The sequence below is a fragment of the Nycticebus coucang genome, chromosome 16, assembly GCF_027406575.1.
Source record: "Nycticebus coucang isolate mNycCou1 chromosome 16, mNycCou1.pri, whole genome shotgun sequence".
Taxonomy (NCBI): domain Eukaryota; kingdom Metazoa; phylum Chordata; class Mammalia; order Primates; family Lorisidae; genus Nycticebus; species Nycticebus coucang.
The window spans coordinates 60,548,294-60,565,025 of record NC_069795.1 but is presented as its reverse complement, the minus strand read 5'-3'; the positions used below and the strand labels follow the sequence as shown (position 1 = coordinate 60,565,025).

The 16,732-nt window shown below is 41.0% G+C and overlaps 2 protein-coding genes across 6 annotated transcripts in view; one reads left to right on the top strand and one right to left on the bottom strand.

Annotated features, from left to right (window-relative positions):
- Window positions 1-16,732, bottom strand: part of CD96 (CD96 molecule) — a 115,791-nt gene that overhangs the window by 57,954 nt on the left and 41,105 nt on the right. For both annotated transcript variants that reach the window (XM_053565592.1, XM_053565593.1), the window contains exons 6-7: window positions 6,824-6,914; window positions 4,026-4,214 (exon numbers count right to left, since the gene is read on the bottom strand). In XM_053565592.1, the coding sequence (XP_053421567.1) occupies window positions 4,026-4,214; window positions 6,824-6,914 (280 nt within the window). The remainder of the gene's footprint in view (window positions 1-4,025; window positions 4,215-6,823; window positions 6,915-16,732) is intronic.
- ZBED2 (zinc finger BED-type containing 2) overlaps window positions 9,943-16,732 on the top strand; it is a 50,044-nt gene continuing 43,254 nt past the window's right edge. For 3 of the 4 annotated variants that reach the window (XR_008374964.1, XM_053565598.1, XM_053565597.1), the window contains exons 1-2: window positions 9,943-10,090; window positions 15,196-15,266. Coding sequence is in view for 3 of the 4 variants with exons in the window: in XM_053565598.1 (XP_053421573.1) it covers window positions 9,959-10,090; window positions 15,196-15,266 (203 nt within the window). In the remaining variant the exon portion in view is untranslated. Of the gene's footprint in view, window positions 10,091-10,306; window positions 11,823-15,195; window positions 15,267-16,732 lie in introns of those variants that run through there. The other variant, XM_053565596.1, reaches the window with a different exon arrangement.

Sequence of the window (16,732 nt, the reverse complement as noted above, 5' to 3'; positions counted from 1 at the left end):
TTCAGTCTGTGTTGTTTCTTTACTTTGGAGTCTTTTTTAAAATTTCAGACTATTAGGAGGTACACATCTTTTGTTGACATACTTTGTTTCTTATATAGATTGAGTCAAAGCTATATGTGTAAGTGTGCCCTTCACCAAAATAGTGTGCACTATACCCAATAGGTGTGAATTTACCCTTCGTCTCTCTTCCCTACTCTCCTCAGCTAGATTTTCATTGAGATTTATTTTCATATGTGCACTTAAGTGGATTAATTAGTTCCAACTTGGTATTGAGTATGTGTGCTTGTTTCTCTATTCTTGTGATGTTTCATTTAGAAGAATAGTTTCCAGTTCCATCCAGGTTGTTACAAAAGACACTAGATCACCAATTTTTATGGCTAAGTAATATTCCATAGTATGCACATACCACATTGTATTCATCCATTTCTGTATTGTGGGCACTTAGTTGTTTCCATGTCATTGCGATGTGATTTGTGCTGCTTTAAACATTCGTGTACAGGTGTCCTTTTTCTAAAATGACCTTTTTCCCTTTGTGTATATACCCAGCAGTGGGATTGATTCCTGGATCAAATGGAACTACTTTAAGTTCTTTGAGGTATCTCCATACAATTTTCCATAGAGTTTGCACTAGTTTGCAGTCTCACCAGCAGTGTATAAGAGTTCCTTTTTTTCCATATCTATAGCAGCATCTGTTGTTTTGGGACTTTTTAATATGAACCATTCTCACTGGAGTTGGGTGATATGTTAATGCAGTCAGATTACAAAACAAAAACAAAATAATTTGGAACTTCACTAAAAAAGTCAATAATGTAAATTACCTGCGTTGTCTAACTTAGTAGTGCTTTTTTGCACTTAGGGTTCTCCTAGTAGATACATAAAATAAACTTTTACTATAAACAGAAAGAAAGACAGAAGGATAGACAAGAAAGAAAAACAAGAAAGGAAGGAAGAAAGGAAGGAATGAAGGAAGGAAAGAAGGAAGGAAGAGAGAAATGGATTTACTGAATCAGATTTTGCATTTTAACAAGATCCCAGGGCAATTTATATGCATAGCATTGCTCCCTATTGATATACTCAGGAACCCCAGGATCAGTCACAGGCCTACAGGGTTTATTCTTCTGGCACCTTCCACTTCAACATTCAGTGGTGCCCCTGTCCCACTATTGAGATAGGTCCTTGTGCTCCTCTATATATCTCAGGACGCACATGTACACACACACACAAATACACATACACTCACACAACCTATCAGCACTTAACTCTCTCTGATTCTATCCAAAAGGTCTTGAATCTCAACAGTCACAGTTAGAAATCCATTTAATAAACAAATCTCTGTTAAGGCTGACGACAGCCAGAATATTACCCACCCAAAGTGGGTAATATCAACTTTCAGATTAAAACAAAATATCTTAATGTACACAGCAATGATTTAATAAAAAAAGAAAGAAAAAAATAAATTAAAAAAAGATATCCTTAAAAAAAAACAAAAAACAAACCAAGAGATTTTTACCAAAAAAAAAAAACACTTCCCCTTCTCCTCAAAAACTCCACAAACCCTATATCTTTGAATATGCCCCAAATAGACTCAGTAGTGCTACAATTTGAGGCATCCTGACAGGCTACAGGGGCAAGATGTTTTTGGAAAGACCTTTAAAATTTTTTATTTTGTCGTCAATTCTTGAGAATTCAGTAAAATCCCCAGATAGCTGCTTGAAGAGGCCACTAATTCCTCTCACCCTGATGGCTTCCCCTCTCTGAGTTCTCAGGAACTTCAATGACCCAACACTTGAACTTCCTGGGAGACTAAGCATAAGTGGGGAAGGGAGCACCTCAGAGGGTGTTGCCCATAATTTCTCCAACATTATCACCCTCCTGAGGGAATAAAGGGAGCAGAACTCTTCCCTTTCTCTACTTACATCTCTATTCTGCTCAGTAATATTGTCAGAATTTTTCTACTCTAGCACCTACAGATAATAGACTTTTTTTTCTGTATTTTCATTTCAATATCTGGTTAACAATAATATTTTGGCAAGACAATTATGCTCACACCAGGCCTCAGAAATTTACTCCAGAATTTGTAAGAATCCACCAGAAACAGTCCTACCACAGACAGGGAGCATGTTTGGAAGTACATGTTGAAGAACGTGCAGCCAGGGCAGTGCCTGTGGCTCAGTGGGTAGGGCGTTGGTCCCATATACCAAGGGTGGTGGGTTTGAACCCGGCCCTGGCCAAATTGCAACAAAAAATAGCCAGGCATATGTAGCGGGTGCCTGTAAGGAGGGAGGCTGAGGCAAGAGAATCGCCTAAGCCTAGGAGTTGCTGTGAGCTGTGACGCCCCAGCACTCTACCAAGGGCGATAAAGTGAGACTGTCTCTGAAAAAAAAAAGAATGTGTAGCGAATAAGGAGACACATTTCAGAGACTAACTGCATCTTCTAAATCTTTCCCAAGGATTTATGTCAGAATGGAACCAGGACGTACTGTAATTCTGGGAAACTGAAGTCTTCAGGATTTATTGTCATTAATATTTGATTGTAAAATATAGTCATTTGTTAATTAAATATTAACCACCTATTCAGAGCCTAAAATTATGCTTCTCTACAAAATTAGGACTGCAGTGTGTTTTGGGGAATAGTATTCTTCCTATTACTCTAAAAGTATTTTCTGTTCCCCAAATCTGGCACAGTTTTAGCATCAGAATATACTGTTTTTTCAAGCAGACATGGTTCTGCTGCTGATGAGAATAGGAGTCTTTTCTGCAATTTGAGGTTTGGGGATCTTTTAGTTCATGTCCTTGGATTCTGCCAAAACTTCTGGAAAATCAGTGTAAGAACCAGTTACCTTCACATTGATACAAGATTGCAACCCTACTCCTGTCCAGCCTTCTAAGAAAAAGGTGAATGTATTCCTGAGAGAATTAGGCAAGGTTGAGTAAGGCTGTGTTAGTGTAAATCCATCACCATGTCTGAATAATTAATTCAAAGTTCACAGGACGATGTGTCCACACATGTCCATAGACACACAGGTAGGTTGCAGGGATAATGCCACCGTCCCACAATCGGGAGGCACATGCTTCTGAGTAGTAGAGATGGAGTGGTGGTGAGACATACACTCTCCTTTATCCAGGGGTCCCAGTAACAAACGGCTGCATTTGTGAAGGAGTTGAGCAGGACCCAAGATGCAGACAGTGTCCTTGGAACAAAGGAAAACTCTCTCCTTTATAAATTATTCTGTGTTTTCTGAATATATTATGAATGGTAGTACCTCTGAAAATAGGATGGTGGTTAAAGAAGGTAATGGACTTAAAGAGTTGTAATAATGATTTGCAAATATGTTTAAGTTTTGTAAGTTTACTTCTAAATATGCATAGTTGACAGTTGTTATTACAAAATTCTATTTTTATAGGCCTATCAGTTATCACTGTATTTATTGAGACATTTGTTCTTATCTTTTATGAAGTAAAATCTCCATTATTTGATTTGGTTCAGGGTAGCAAATATTCTGATTAGTCAAAAGTTGTAATAATTAGAGTGATCCTATCTATCAATTTTCAAATCGTAAAAGTTTCTATATGCTAGATATTGTATTTTCAACTATGAGTACTCAAATCATTAAGATACAGTCCCTATTTTATGGTATTTATATTGTATACATGGTTTATCAACTCCTAAACATTAAAATTATATAGGCTATATATAAAGAATGTTTTTAATGACTCAGAAAGAATTTTAGGATCCTTTTAATCTTTATTGATCCTTAATATTAGCATTAATTTTTGCTATATAGTAGTAGATTAACAAAAATGCTAGTTCACTAAGAGTTAGGATTAATGGAATTTTTATTTGGAGAAAGTCTTTTTAATAGAGTCCTATTTGTCAAAAATGTTTGATAACTTGAAATGTAATAGTTTTCAATTATATAGACAGTTTTCTGAGATTAAAATATTATAGAGATTAATAATGACATGTTCTGAATTTGTGGCAGTCTTAGCCAACCCTTCTTGACCTTATTCAATTGACAACTTACCCAAGGAAAAAGTGATCTTTTCTGATGAGATGTTCCACATTTTGTTTCCAGGGCCTGGAGACAGAGCCATACACCAAATGGTCAGATTGTTTGACTGGGCTGGATTACTTCTGTGCACTCTTGTTAAAACAGACGTTAGTTCCAACAATCCACCTTTGCCTTTTCTCTCTTCATTAGTAATGTATATTCCTATAAGACAGATAAGAACATGGCTAGTCACCAACAGTTTCTGTATGAGCCAGAGGCATGACATTATCAATTTATGGTGATGTACAGTGCAAGGTGGTCAAAATGCAGCTTCTCTGTAGTGAGGGTCAATTTTAGCAGACCCAGAATTAACCTGAGCTGTTTGCTCTAGCGCTTGGATCAATGGTCAAGGCCTAAAATGTGTTGATTAATAGTATAGCTTTGTTTGTGACCATGGGTTCAGGGGTTAGGGGCAGATTGTCCCAGTTCATCAGCATTGTTTATTGATAACTGTGAGACTGATGACTTGTATCTGGTCTGGGTTAGACCCTAGGAGAGCTCTGCTGTGGAGTCCAGTAATATAACAGAAATATACCTAAATGCCTAGTGAAATATAAAACAACATCAGCAAAGGCTCTGTTTTGGACTTCCAACTTCTGAACTGTTCAGCACACGTATCAGTGGTTCCTGATCTGGCTGTGAGAGGACAAAGGAGCCGAATCTGACTTCTCCCAACTCCCCGCTGTAGGTGTAGCAGATGCCGCATATTTTAATTGTGCTGCTATGTTGTATCCTTTTCCTGAAATAAGCTGTGTATTTACATGTATTGTCATTTTGTGTCCTGTGTGTCTTTCTAGAAATCAAGTTCTGCTGCTGTTGGTACAACTTTCAAATAGCACACATGGCAGCAGAAAATTACGGTAAAACTATCTTTCAGCATAGTTCAGAACTTTCTGGAGTCTCACCGCTTCTTTATGTTTAAGATTATTAATGCTAGTTGTGAAGTTTTTACTTGCCAAAGGAATAGTTAAATGCAGTTTTGTGCTGGTGGAATTCTGACACCATCTGGCCTCTTACTTGGGAAATTGATGGACACATAAAATCTGGGTGCTTTACCTATGCAAAGCTTATCTAACAGAAGAATACATTTATAATAACCTTCAATAGATATTTTTAGGATTATATTCTGCCATTGTTATGGGGAATAGTTTTTAAAGCAAACTCATGATAAAACTAACAGTAGTGGCTCGGTGCCCGTAGCACAGTGGTTACGGTGCTAGGCACATACATTGAGGCTGGCGGGTTTGAATCGAGCCCGGGCCAGCTAAACAACAATGACAACTACAACAAAAAATAGCCAGGTATTATGGCAGGCGCCTGTAGTCCCAGCTACTAGGGAGGCTGAGGCAAGAGAATTGCTTAAGCCCAAGAGTTGGAGGGTGCTGTGAGCTGTGACATCACAGCACTCTACCGAGGGTGACATAGTGAGACTGTCTCAAAAAACCACTGTGCTACGGGCGCCGAGCCACTACTGCTAGTTTTATCATGAGTTTGCTTTAAAAACTATTCCCCATAACAATGACAGAATATAATCCTAAAAATATCTATTGAAGGTTATTATAAATGTATTATTCTGTATTCAAAATGTAGAATATAAATGTCTTTATGCAATAACTAAGAAAATGCCAGGAAGGCTGTTAACCAGTGTGATAAAAATGTGTCAAACTGTTTATAAAACCAGTGTATGGTGCCCCATGATCGCATTAATGTGCACAGCTATGATTCAATAAAAAAATAAAAAAAAAAGAAAACCAACAGTAGTCTCAAAATTCGTCAAGTGACCAATGCAATCATACATCAGTATTTAATTTATCAATTAAAAATAACAATGTAGCTAGAATTGTATGACTCAGTTCCTGCTAAAAATATGTTTGAGGAATGATGACTTGGGAGAAGAAAAATGGTTGCTGTTCAGGCAGGAGATGCTGAGATTAGTCTGGCAGAGGCTATCATGGTTTCTGCCTATGAAAAATAAGGCTTTGTGAATTATCACCGGAGCTTTGCCTCAGTGTGTGTTTCTGTTCTGGGAACTTTTAATCCTCCTGGTGAACATGTTCCTTACTGAGTAGTCAGCTCCTTTATATACACTTTATCTACAGCCCTCCAATCCTCATCCCAAATCCATGCAAAAAAAGTAGAAATATTGATTGACTGATTTAAAGCAGTGGTACTAAGTTAACTTTATATTAGAATAAGAAAGAAATGGAAGAAAAGACAGCTAGGTATATGGGGCCGGCGCGGTGCATCTTAGAACGGGTACAGGCGAAACTTACTAAATGCAGAATACAAATGCCTACATACAGTAACTAAGAAAATGCCATGAAGGCTACGTTGAACAGTTTGATGAGAATATTTCATATTGTATGTGAAACCCGCACATCGTACCCCTTGATTGCACGAATGTACACAGCTATGATTTAACAATAAAAAAAAAAAGAAAAGACAGCTAGGTTACAAGAGCAGAGAATTTCCTAATGCACGTATGTTAAATCAAACTTTTTTTCCCCCTTCATATGTGGTATTTGCTTTTACTAACAGGTTTGACAAAGCCAACTGAATTTCTTTCTTCCTGGGAAATGTTACGTTTCACCCTCTTGGAAGAGCCAGACGAAGTATCAGAAAATGACGACTGGTAAGGAAGATGATATTTTTCTTGGAATGAGAATTATTCTTGAATACCAAGATCAACTCGGGCAATGATAATTTTTAATGTCCTTTGTGAACATTTCTTTCTTTCTGTACCAAACCCATTTCCATCGATTATTTCTTACCTTCATTTTTATCTTGAAGAAATGTTCCATCCATAAACCATGTGAGATTTGCTTTGGGAAATACATTCTTTAGTGAACAGGTAAATGTTCTCTGGGGTAAAGACAGACAGAATAAGAATTATTTGAAAATGCAGAAGAAACTGGTGCCCTTCATCTCTCATCAACATTACATGAAAAAACTGGCTGGAAATTATTTTCTCTACTTTTAAATGAATAACTACAAGGTAGTATCTACCTTGAATATAGGTTGCATTAAAATGTGGTCTGTAAATGAGCTATCTTCTATAGAGATGTTGTAAATTTATGGCTGGAATCCTAGGTCAATTTAAGAATCTAGGACTATACTAACATTGCAAGTCTGGATTCTGGAAAAGAGAAGTCATAACTCTTTAGAGAATAAAATAACACTAAATGGAAACTAAAGGATAGAATGAAGAAGCTATAACAGGCAGAGGTCAGGGAGGAATATGCCATTAGATTAAAAGCTATTAGATTGGAATCTGCATATTGATTCTATTCCCCAAATGATGCAAAGGGTTAGTTATATTTTATTTTAAACAGTTCGTTCTTTGAGGGATGATATTTTCTTCAGCATCTTGGTGAAAATAATCCAATAAGAGTTATTAGATACCCATTACTTTACCTTAGACCCTGCAAAATTATACCACTTAATAATTACTGGGCCTAATATGACTGGCCCTAATTCTTAGTTTCCAAGTATATTTTACAATTGGTAAATATAGTATTTAATTAATAAAGAACAACTAACTGTGTGTGATGCTTTGTGCACTAATCCACAAATTAGTCCCCTCACCCCAGGGCAGAACCTACAGAGCTGAGAAACCAATCTCAAGAAGAGTAAGTAACATTTTTCTGGTTAGTTAGTGGGTGAGGGTTTACAAAGGTACAGCTTAGCATCCCTTACTACATTGCCACAAAAATCCCGTGGAAACAAGGAGAATTTCAGAGGAATCTGTATATCACATCCAAGACCGCAAATGGCAAACATGACAGCTCCCAGTATTTCCACCTGTTCACTGCTGGGTCTTTCCAGATGATGAGCGTGTGTAAGGAATGTGCACCTATGAAATCACGTCATTTTCCCCCTTACAAAAGCAAAAGTAAAACCAAGTCTCCTAAAATACATTCTTATTAAGGAAAGAGAATTTAGTTAATTTAATCCAATAAATGCCAAAGATTGATTTTTATCTCCAGTTGGTCCAGGAAGAGGTATAGAAGTACAAGAGATGAAGTGTTAAAAAAATGGTAAAGGTTTAAATACAATACCATTAACCATTCTCATGATTAATTTCCTCCATCTTCAGTTAACCCACTAAAAGACGATAGTGAAAGGGAGTTTTCATTATTTTCCAAAGACAATTGGCTCACTGAAGAAATCTCTTATCAGCTCCTAGAAACGTTGAAAAGATTTGACTCTTGGAGGAAATCTAGGCTCAGATTTCTGCCGTGATTTAGATTTCAAATATTCTATATTCTCTAGACTCTGTCTTAAAACTCTTTCCAAGGTGTCTAAAACTGAAAAGGTACAGACTAAAGTAGTTCAACCTGAGGTCAAATGACTTTCATAGATTTTGCTGAGTAAGGATAGCTGTCTGTACTTAGGAACTTCTGCTTGGCTTAAATGAACAAGAAGAAAACTATGTTAAATCTGAAAAAATATAAAGTACGAGAGTGTATGTGCACACACATACATGCACTCACAGTCCTCGGCCAAGGTGTCAAAAATCATTCGCTCATTCATTGTGTGGCTGTTGCATTGAGAGACAAGCCAACTAACTGACTTTTCTAATGCATTATCCTAGTAAATATGAATAAGTGAGCAATAGCACAAAGAATTATGCAGTAAATACCAAAAAGTATTTGGAAAGTTCTGCTGGAATACAAAGAAAAGTGAAATGTGGGAATAACTTGGAGAACAGAATTGGATTCTACAGGTGATCTACATTGTAAAGTAGTGGGAAATTCATGAAGACGGATGGCTGGAATGGGCTCATTGGCAGAGGACCTTGAGGCTCTGGACGCGTTGGAATGTTACGTTGGAAGCATAAAGAAAGCAGTGGCCAGGCGGACTATAATGAGATTGGGTAAATCAGAAAAAAGCAGTCCAAACTTGGCTTATTTCCACAAAGGAAACACTGAAATGGTGACCACCTCTAAGTTAACCCGCATTCTCCTTGTGTAAGTTTGAACAGAACCTTTTCCAAAGGGCTTTTTGTTAGAATCATTTTGAAAATATTTAGCTTTTTAGTTTAGAAAGGAAAAGTTTTCAACCATAAGTTTGCTTATTTGTCTAACTCTTTATTCCCATTTAAAATCCTTCCTCCCCTACTTTTTTTTTTCTGCTTGAAATTTAACTTTCAGTCTTTATGTGTTTTCTGCTATACCAAGTCTATCTTTTCTTCTATAATGTAAAGTTTTTTCTTCTATTTATACCTTCGTAAAATGTACCTGTTCCCTTTTGGCATATTTTCCTTCTCACATTTAAATATGTATTAACATATATACACATACATAATGGGTGTAACATACATGTAAATATATATTTTTGCTTGAGTTGCGATTATAACTCTATTTCTGGGAGGAGAAGCCACTAGAATTTCAGCTTTTCCAACTCTAGTTACATAATATATTAATAATAAAAAGCATTCGAAATCTGTTTTCTCAATGTGCCATTGGATTTTAGGGGTTTTCTTTTACTTAATCTTCCCCTTTCTACAAGTTCTTTGGTTTTTCTACTGACTGTATTTGCAACGACCGTTGTTGCCAAACCACAAATCAGGAGTCATGGTCTGACAATTGGACAAAATACCTGAAACCCAGGTGTTCTTCGGGCATATTGTGTAGAGACGAATTTCAACTTTCCCACCCCCCACACTCCCCCTTAAACGTCTTGCTTTGCTTGAGAAGGCAGATGATCTAGTCATTGAGAAACAGAACTAAGACTTGTAGTTGCTTGACTTACTGTTTTGCTGCTTGACTTTGGCCAGGAACATCTGTTTTTTTTTTTTTTTTGGTGGGGAAGAGGTGGAGAAAAGGTTTGCATTTGTGTCTAAGAGTTGCAGAAAAATCTGACTGACAGAGACACACCCTCTTGGAAACAAAGCTCCCCTGGAAATGGGAGGAAACCAGAATTGGAAGTGCCCTCCTCCTGGGGGTAGGAGTCAGCTAACAGTCATCCAGGGTGTGCAGAAATGCATCCACTCAGCACCGGAGAGATCAGAGACAAGTCCAGCGCCTTGCTTGCCTGTAAGTACCCACTTATGGCTGGGGGGACTTTCCTAACTATCAGAGATGAACAAAGCTCTCATTCATTTAAGAAATGAGCCAAGAAAGGAGAGTGAAGTCAGGCTGTTTATAGAAAGCAATATAATTTCCCATTTATTTATCCTTAAAATGGAGTGACTAAGGCAAGTGTTTGGAGTATAGCGTTACTTCCTACTTGAAGGTCCTATTCACTGTTAGCTTTGCAGGTGGCCATACTGGGGAAGGCGAAGTAAGGTGAGCTACTTGCTGAGGACAACCAGGCAACACCATCCCAGCGGTTCCCTCCACCTGCTCTGTGCATGCCAGCAACTCCGACTGACACAGCTGGGCTCGCCGTTTGGATTTCTTAGAATCCCAGCCTCAGAGAGACGCCTTCTAAGGACAAACTGACCTCACATTGGAACTCTTTCATCCAGATCTTGGCAAGCTTTGCTGACTCTGGACTGTTTGTGGCCATAGTTCTCAGGAAGCAGGATTGTCTCCTACACCAACATCTGTCTGTGAGTGCCACTGAGCACCACCCCTGATAGCCCTGAGGAGCCTGAGCCCCGAGGCTGTTCCTCCTGCCTCCTAAGTGCATTTTATAGGTAACAAGAAGCACAGAAACAGTAGAAGCATCTAGGAGAAGAATCAAGAGAAAATCTAAAATTTTCACTATTCAAAAATACCTGTTGTTGGTGGTTGATTTAGGAAACACTGAGTTCATTAAGGAGCTTTGTAATTGTTGGGTCAGGAACACCTTTGCCACGGAATTTGCAGTGTTTTGTCTTTCTGGCCTAGTTGGGGAGGGGCTGGTAGGTAACTGGGGCATGAAGGGAATGCATTCACAGGCCATTTTACTGGCATCTGACTCACCCCTGACTCTCCAGTGAAGCAGAAAGGAGGAACATTACATTCCCCAGGTGCGGCTGGACTTTGACCATTACTGTGAATCTCCAAGAGCCATCACAGTCCTTTCCCAGAAACACATTTAGTCTCGTGGTTTGACTAAGCCTTTTGGCTTAAGTCCAGGCACATCATAGAGCAAGCTGTGAAGAGGAGGCAGGATGAGGCGGGAAGAGGAGGATGAGGAGGGAATCAGGATGAAGGCCAAAGGGGAGTCAGAGATGAAGGAGGAGGAAGAGATGAGTGCTACGGGAGAGCTGGTTGGTCCTTTTGCTAGTGCCATGCCTGCCCCCATGCCCCACAACAAGGGGACCCGATTCTCTGAGGCCTGGGAGTATTTCCACCTTGCCCCTGCTCGTGCAGGGCACCACCCCAACCAATATGCCACCTGCCGCCTGTGTGGCAGGCAGGTGAGCCGTGGCCCTGGGGTCAATGTGGGCACCACGGCCCTGTGGAAACACCTCAAGAGCATGCACAGAGAGGAGCTGGAGAAGAGCGGCCACGGCCAGGTGGGGCTGCGCCCGGACCTCAGGCCCCAGGGCCCCCCACTCCCTGCGGGCATCGAGGGTGACTGGGGCAGGCTCCTGGAGCAGGTGGGCACCCTGGCTTTGTGGGCTAGCCAGCGGGAAAAGGAGGTGCTCAGGAGGGAGAGGGCTGTGGAATGGCGGGAGAGGGCAGTGGAAAGGCGAGAGCGGGCGCTAGAGGAGGTGGAAAGGGCCATCCTGGAGATGAGGTGGAAGGTGAGGGCCGAGAAGGAGGCAAGCCAGCCAGGAGGGGAAGGCCTGTCTGCCATGGCACATCCCTTCCATTTTGTTTAAGTCAGGTTGGGGGATCACACCGGGTTCAGACTCATACCAGAGAGCCATGTTAGTGCCAGCTCCAGTGTCAAGTAGTTTTGTGACATTTTGTTCATATGTGAAAGAGTGCATAATATGAGCTGATCTCAGTAGGTCTGAATGAAGCAAATGCTTATCTAGGGGGTTCCTAGAGCTGTGCTAAGCCTTGGTCAAAGACTTAAAATGTACAGACTAAAGATAAAAGCTATTTTGTCACCATGGGTCTGTGAGTTGCTTTGGGGCAGAATGCATGAGCCTGTCAACACTGTTTAAAAAATAATTGGATTTCTGCCTAGCTCTTGGTTTTGGTGAAGCTGAAATGTTTTGGCAGCTGAACCTGGTTTTGGTGAAGCTGAAATGTTTTGGCAGCTGAACCTGGTCAGGTAGCTGGAATGTGCCCATGTGACCAGCTCACTCTCAGGTCCTGCCACAAGCAGAGCTTGGGCTTCTTGGGACCGAGGTGTTTACACGTGTTACTGCTGGTACCTGGAGACCTGCATGCAAAGCTTGCTCGGTGTGATCCAGCAGTGGAAGGCAAAGAAGCTTGAGCCCAACTACTGTGGACCCTTCCAGTCTTTTTCCTGTTGCACTGTTGTGTCCTCTGCTTGTATTAAAGCCTCTGCATCACTATAATCTGCCTGAGTCCTGTGAGTCTTTTCAACAACCTAGCACTGAAACTAATTAATGTGTAATTAGCACAGAGAAAACGAAAGAGTCTTCAAATCACTTGGTCTAAATATTAAGAATAGAGGATATAAAGATTTACTGGGATTTTAAAATTATAACCTAATTTCATATGAAGGTCTGTTAAGAGAGAAGGACTTAGTGAGGAAGAGATAAAGGAGACTCCAAAAGAAGAAGAAAACAGAGTGATGGGATTAGGAAGTAGAAATAAGGAATAGATGAAGGAAGACTAGATGAGCCACCACACCCAGCAGGAGAGAAGAGGGCTGGAGAAGAAATGTGAAGATGAGGAAGAGAGAGACATTGCTCTAAGAATAATCCACCCAAGAAGCAGAGAAGGGACCATGACTGTCTGGGTGAGTGAAGGACAGAGAATATTTTCTTAGATCCTGAGGTCAATTTTAATGAGCTGAGTTGGTTTTGTTTTTTGCCCACAGACCAGGCACTCATTTGAGCAGTAGGTTTGAGATTTTACTTGTACTTCTGAAATGCTAACTGTGTGACAATCCGTTGTTCTCTGTTTTATTTTTTAAACTGTTCATCTTTAAATGTTCAGAGATACTTTGAAAATAGGGAAGCTAATAGTCCATAGGGAGAGACAAGTTTCCCGGGCTGCTGAAGATACGCCTAAAACATTAACTGAGGAACAGAATAAAATCAAACTGGAAACCATCCTGGCCTTTGGACTGGAGGTGACATTTGTTTTGAAAGATTTCTCTAGTACCTTTCCGGACACCCCCTGCTTTTATTTTTTTAGCTGCATCTGGAGTAGCGATGGGGTTGGGAGAGAGCTATTGAAGGGGAGAGGAGATAAAAATTCTGGTGTCACAGTGGCATCTGGCCTCCTTTGGTTCTCCCCCTGAGGCTCACTCTTACTCCTAGACTTGCAAGGCAGCCCTAACAGGCAGACGTATCTTCCTGTGAGCTAGCTGTTTGTGAAACAAACATAAGTCCAAACACCTGGTTTATGAAGCACCCAGGCTATACTGCAGGCCTGCCATGTCCTTTGTTCTAGAAATATGCCTGATAGTGAAGATTTCAGTTGCCATGTGGTTTCCTCACAGGCTGTAGGACCCCTTGCAGGGCCTCTCCATCTGAGGCACACGCTCAGGGGCTTACCAGTGCAGACAGGGATGGCTGCTGGGCACCACGTGCCTGGACATTTGGGGTCAGAGCCTTTTTGTGCCACAAAAGATGCCAGGAAAGAAAATATCAGGCTATAATGCCTAATCTTTAAAAAAGCAAAACCCAAACCACATATATTTGGAAGGAGATTTAAAAAGCTCCAGGAATCCACAAGGTTCAAACTTTGCAAAATCCAAACCAAGTAAACACAAATAGTTGAATTCTGCAAAAAGCATTCTCCTGCTGAACTCCGAGGCTGACTGCACGGCGGTTTTCAGAGTCTGGTTATCTGTTTTACCTGGTTCTTATTGTTGCAGTATCTCCCTATTTAGGCATCTTAACTCGAAACTGCTTTTGTTTCCTGCTTTTGATAAGTAGATTTCTTTCCCCTAAATTTTGTCAAACATAGCAAAGGTCGGGAGTGACAAAGACGAGACCCATGGAGCAGATGGGGTTAAAGTGACAGAACAAGCACCCAAGAGAGACGGATGTGGCTTGTGGAAAGACTGGCTGGTGTGCACACTGCAGTTTTTATGTGTCCCTCTTGTGCCTTCTTAGGCTGCACCACTGACTGTGGGCTGAGGGACCTTTTGGCTGGACACCTTTTGCTCTAATGCAAAAATCTGCCACATGGAGGGGCCCTGAGATTGTGGTTAAAGCCTCCTTTCCCATCCCAGCTTCAGGAGTGCTGCTGCATGCTATGTTGGAGTCCTGCCCTCGGGAAGGCACAAGAACACAACACCCAGAGGCTCCTTAGACAGCTCTGACATGTCCACACCTGAGAGGCATCATCATTAGAATCATTTTGAGTCTTCTCTATTGTACAGAAAAAAAACTAAATTAGCCACAAACTTTTTAAGTTTAAGTAACACAGGAAGACACAGCTCACAATCCCTCAAGTTTCCAGGACAGCCCCGCTCTGAGGGCTGCTCGTGTAGGAGCATGTAGCACAGAGTGGGCACCCAACACCTGTATGTTGACTTAGTGCCTTTTTTTTTTTTTTTTGGAGGTAGAGTCTCATTTGGTCACCCTTGGTAGAGTGCTGTGACATCTTAGCTCACCGCAACCTCAAACTCTTGGGTTCAAGCAGTTCTCTTGCCTCAGCCTCCCAGGTAGCTGGGACTACAGGCACCCACCAGAGCACATGAATATTTTTTAGAGATGGGGTCTTGCTCTTGCTCAGGTTGGTCTCGAACTCATGAGCTCAGGCAATCCACCCGCCTCAGCCTCCCAAGTGTTGGGATTACAGATGTGAGCCACCACACCCAGCATGACTCAGTGACTTTCTAAGGGAAGAAGGGGCTGGGGAGAGAATGCCATTATCAAACATTTGTGGTGGTTAGATGCTAAGTGATTTGCATACACTTTCTCAATGGAGTCTTGCATTGCCTTTGTGAGATGGGAATCCTTGTCCCCATTCACGGGTGAAGCTGTTAAAGGCTGGAGGTCCTGGGGGTCCAAGTTAATAAGTGACAGAGGAGAATTAAAACCTAGTTCTGTCAGGTTCCACAATCCAGGCTCCATTTTTTTTTTTCACTATCCCACTTTGTCTTTTAGAATCCATCACATGGCAGACTTATGAATATAAGTGTGGAGCAAGGAACGAGTAAAAGGAACATGGATGAATGGTAAGGGGTGGTCAGAGAAAAATACTCCAGAGACTTGCACCACGTGCCACGTATGCCATTATTATGCACAAATATAATTCACCTAAGAATCCTGGAAGTATTTATTATTACCCCAGTTTTATAGGTGAGTCAGTGGAGGCTCATGAAGGTTAACTAGTTGATGAGGACAGGTGACTAGTAAGCAGTCAGATCAGGATTTGACACCAGTCTAACTGACGCTGAAATGTGATGTCCTTTCATCATACTATCCTACCTGGGTATGGGCAGGCTAAATACGCTCCCCAGCTTTGCCCTGTATCAGTGACTCGGGCAGCTGTTTATTCTTTCCTGGCCCCAAATTCCCATCTGTAAAATGCTAGGTGCCCTACTCATTTCAGAGGCTCACTGGGAATGCAGTGAGATAAAACTATGTGTAAGGGGCTCAGCTCCCATGGCACAGTGGTTGAGGCGCCAGCCACATGCGCCGAGGGTGGCAGACTTGAACCCAGCCCAGTCCAGCTAAACAACAATGACAACTGCAACAAAACATAGACAGGCGTCATGGCAGGCGCCTGTAGTCCCAGCTACCTGGGAGGCTGAGGCAAGAGAATTGTTTAAGCCCAAGAGTTGGAGGTTGCTGTGAGCTATGACACCATAGCACTCTACCAATGGTGATATAGTGAGACTCTGTCTCAAAGAGAAACTATGTGAAAGGGCTGTGAAGAGTTAATGAGTTATTAAAATACAGCAGGAATTATAAGAATATTAGAGCAAGGAGTTTCTAATGTTTGGCAGGATCTTGAAAGATCCCAGAACAAGCCACGTCCTGTAGCTGGCTATGTGTAGTTAGAGAGAGATTATTCATTAATTCTCCAGGAAGGAAAGTTCTCTGCTTTTCCTAGTCAGCACTTCAGCAAGGAAAGACAAAGTTCCTGTTTTGGTGGGGACAGAGTCTCAAGCTGTCTCTCTGGGTAGAGTGCTATGGCATCACAGCTCACAGCAACCTCAAACTCTTGGGCTTAAGCAATTCTCTTGCCTCAGCCTCCCAAGTAGCTGGGACTATAGGCACCCACCACAAGGCCTGGCTATTTTTTGGTTGCAGTTGTCATTGTTGCTTAGCAGGCCTGGACTGTGTTCGAACCCGCCACCCTAGGTGTATGTGGTCGGCGCCCTGCTGACTGAGCTACGGGAGCCACCGACAAAGTTTCTTTTTTAAGAAAAATTGGGTTTCTTGGATTAAGTTCGTAATTCTATATCTAGATTGAGTCCAGATATCCTGTAAGTACTGACATTAGAAACAAAAGCACCTACCAAAGCCTGTATCATTAGATTATGTTTTTAATTTAAACTATTGGGATGAATTCCACTAATAAACTTAGAGATTAAATTGTGATGGCATGAAAATGATTAAATCTTTCACCATATACTCAATATTACAGTAGCAGTTATCTGAGAGACTAATGAAACCTGCAAGAAACACAAATTCT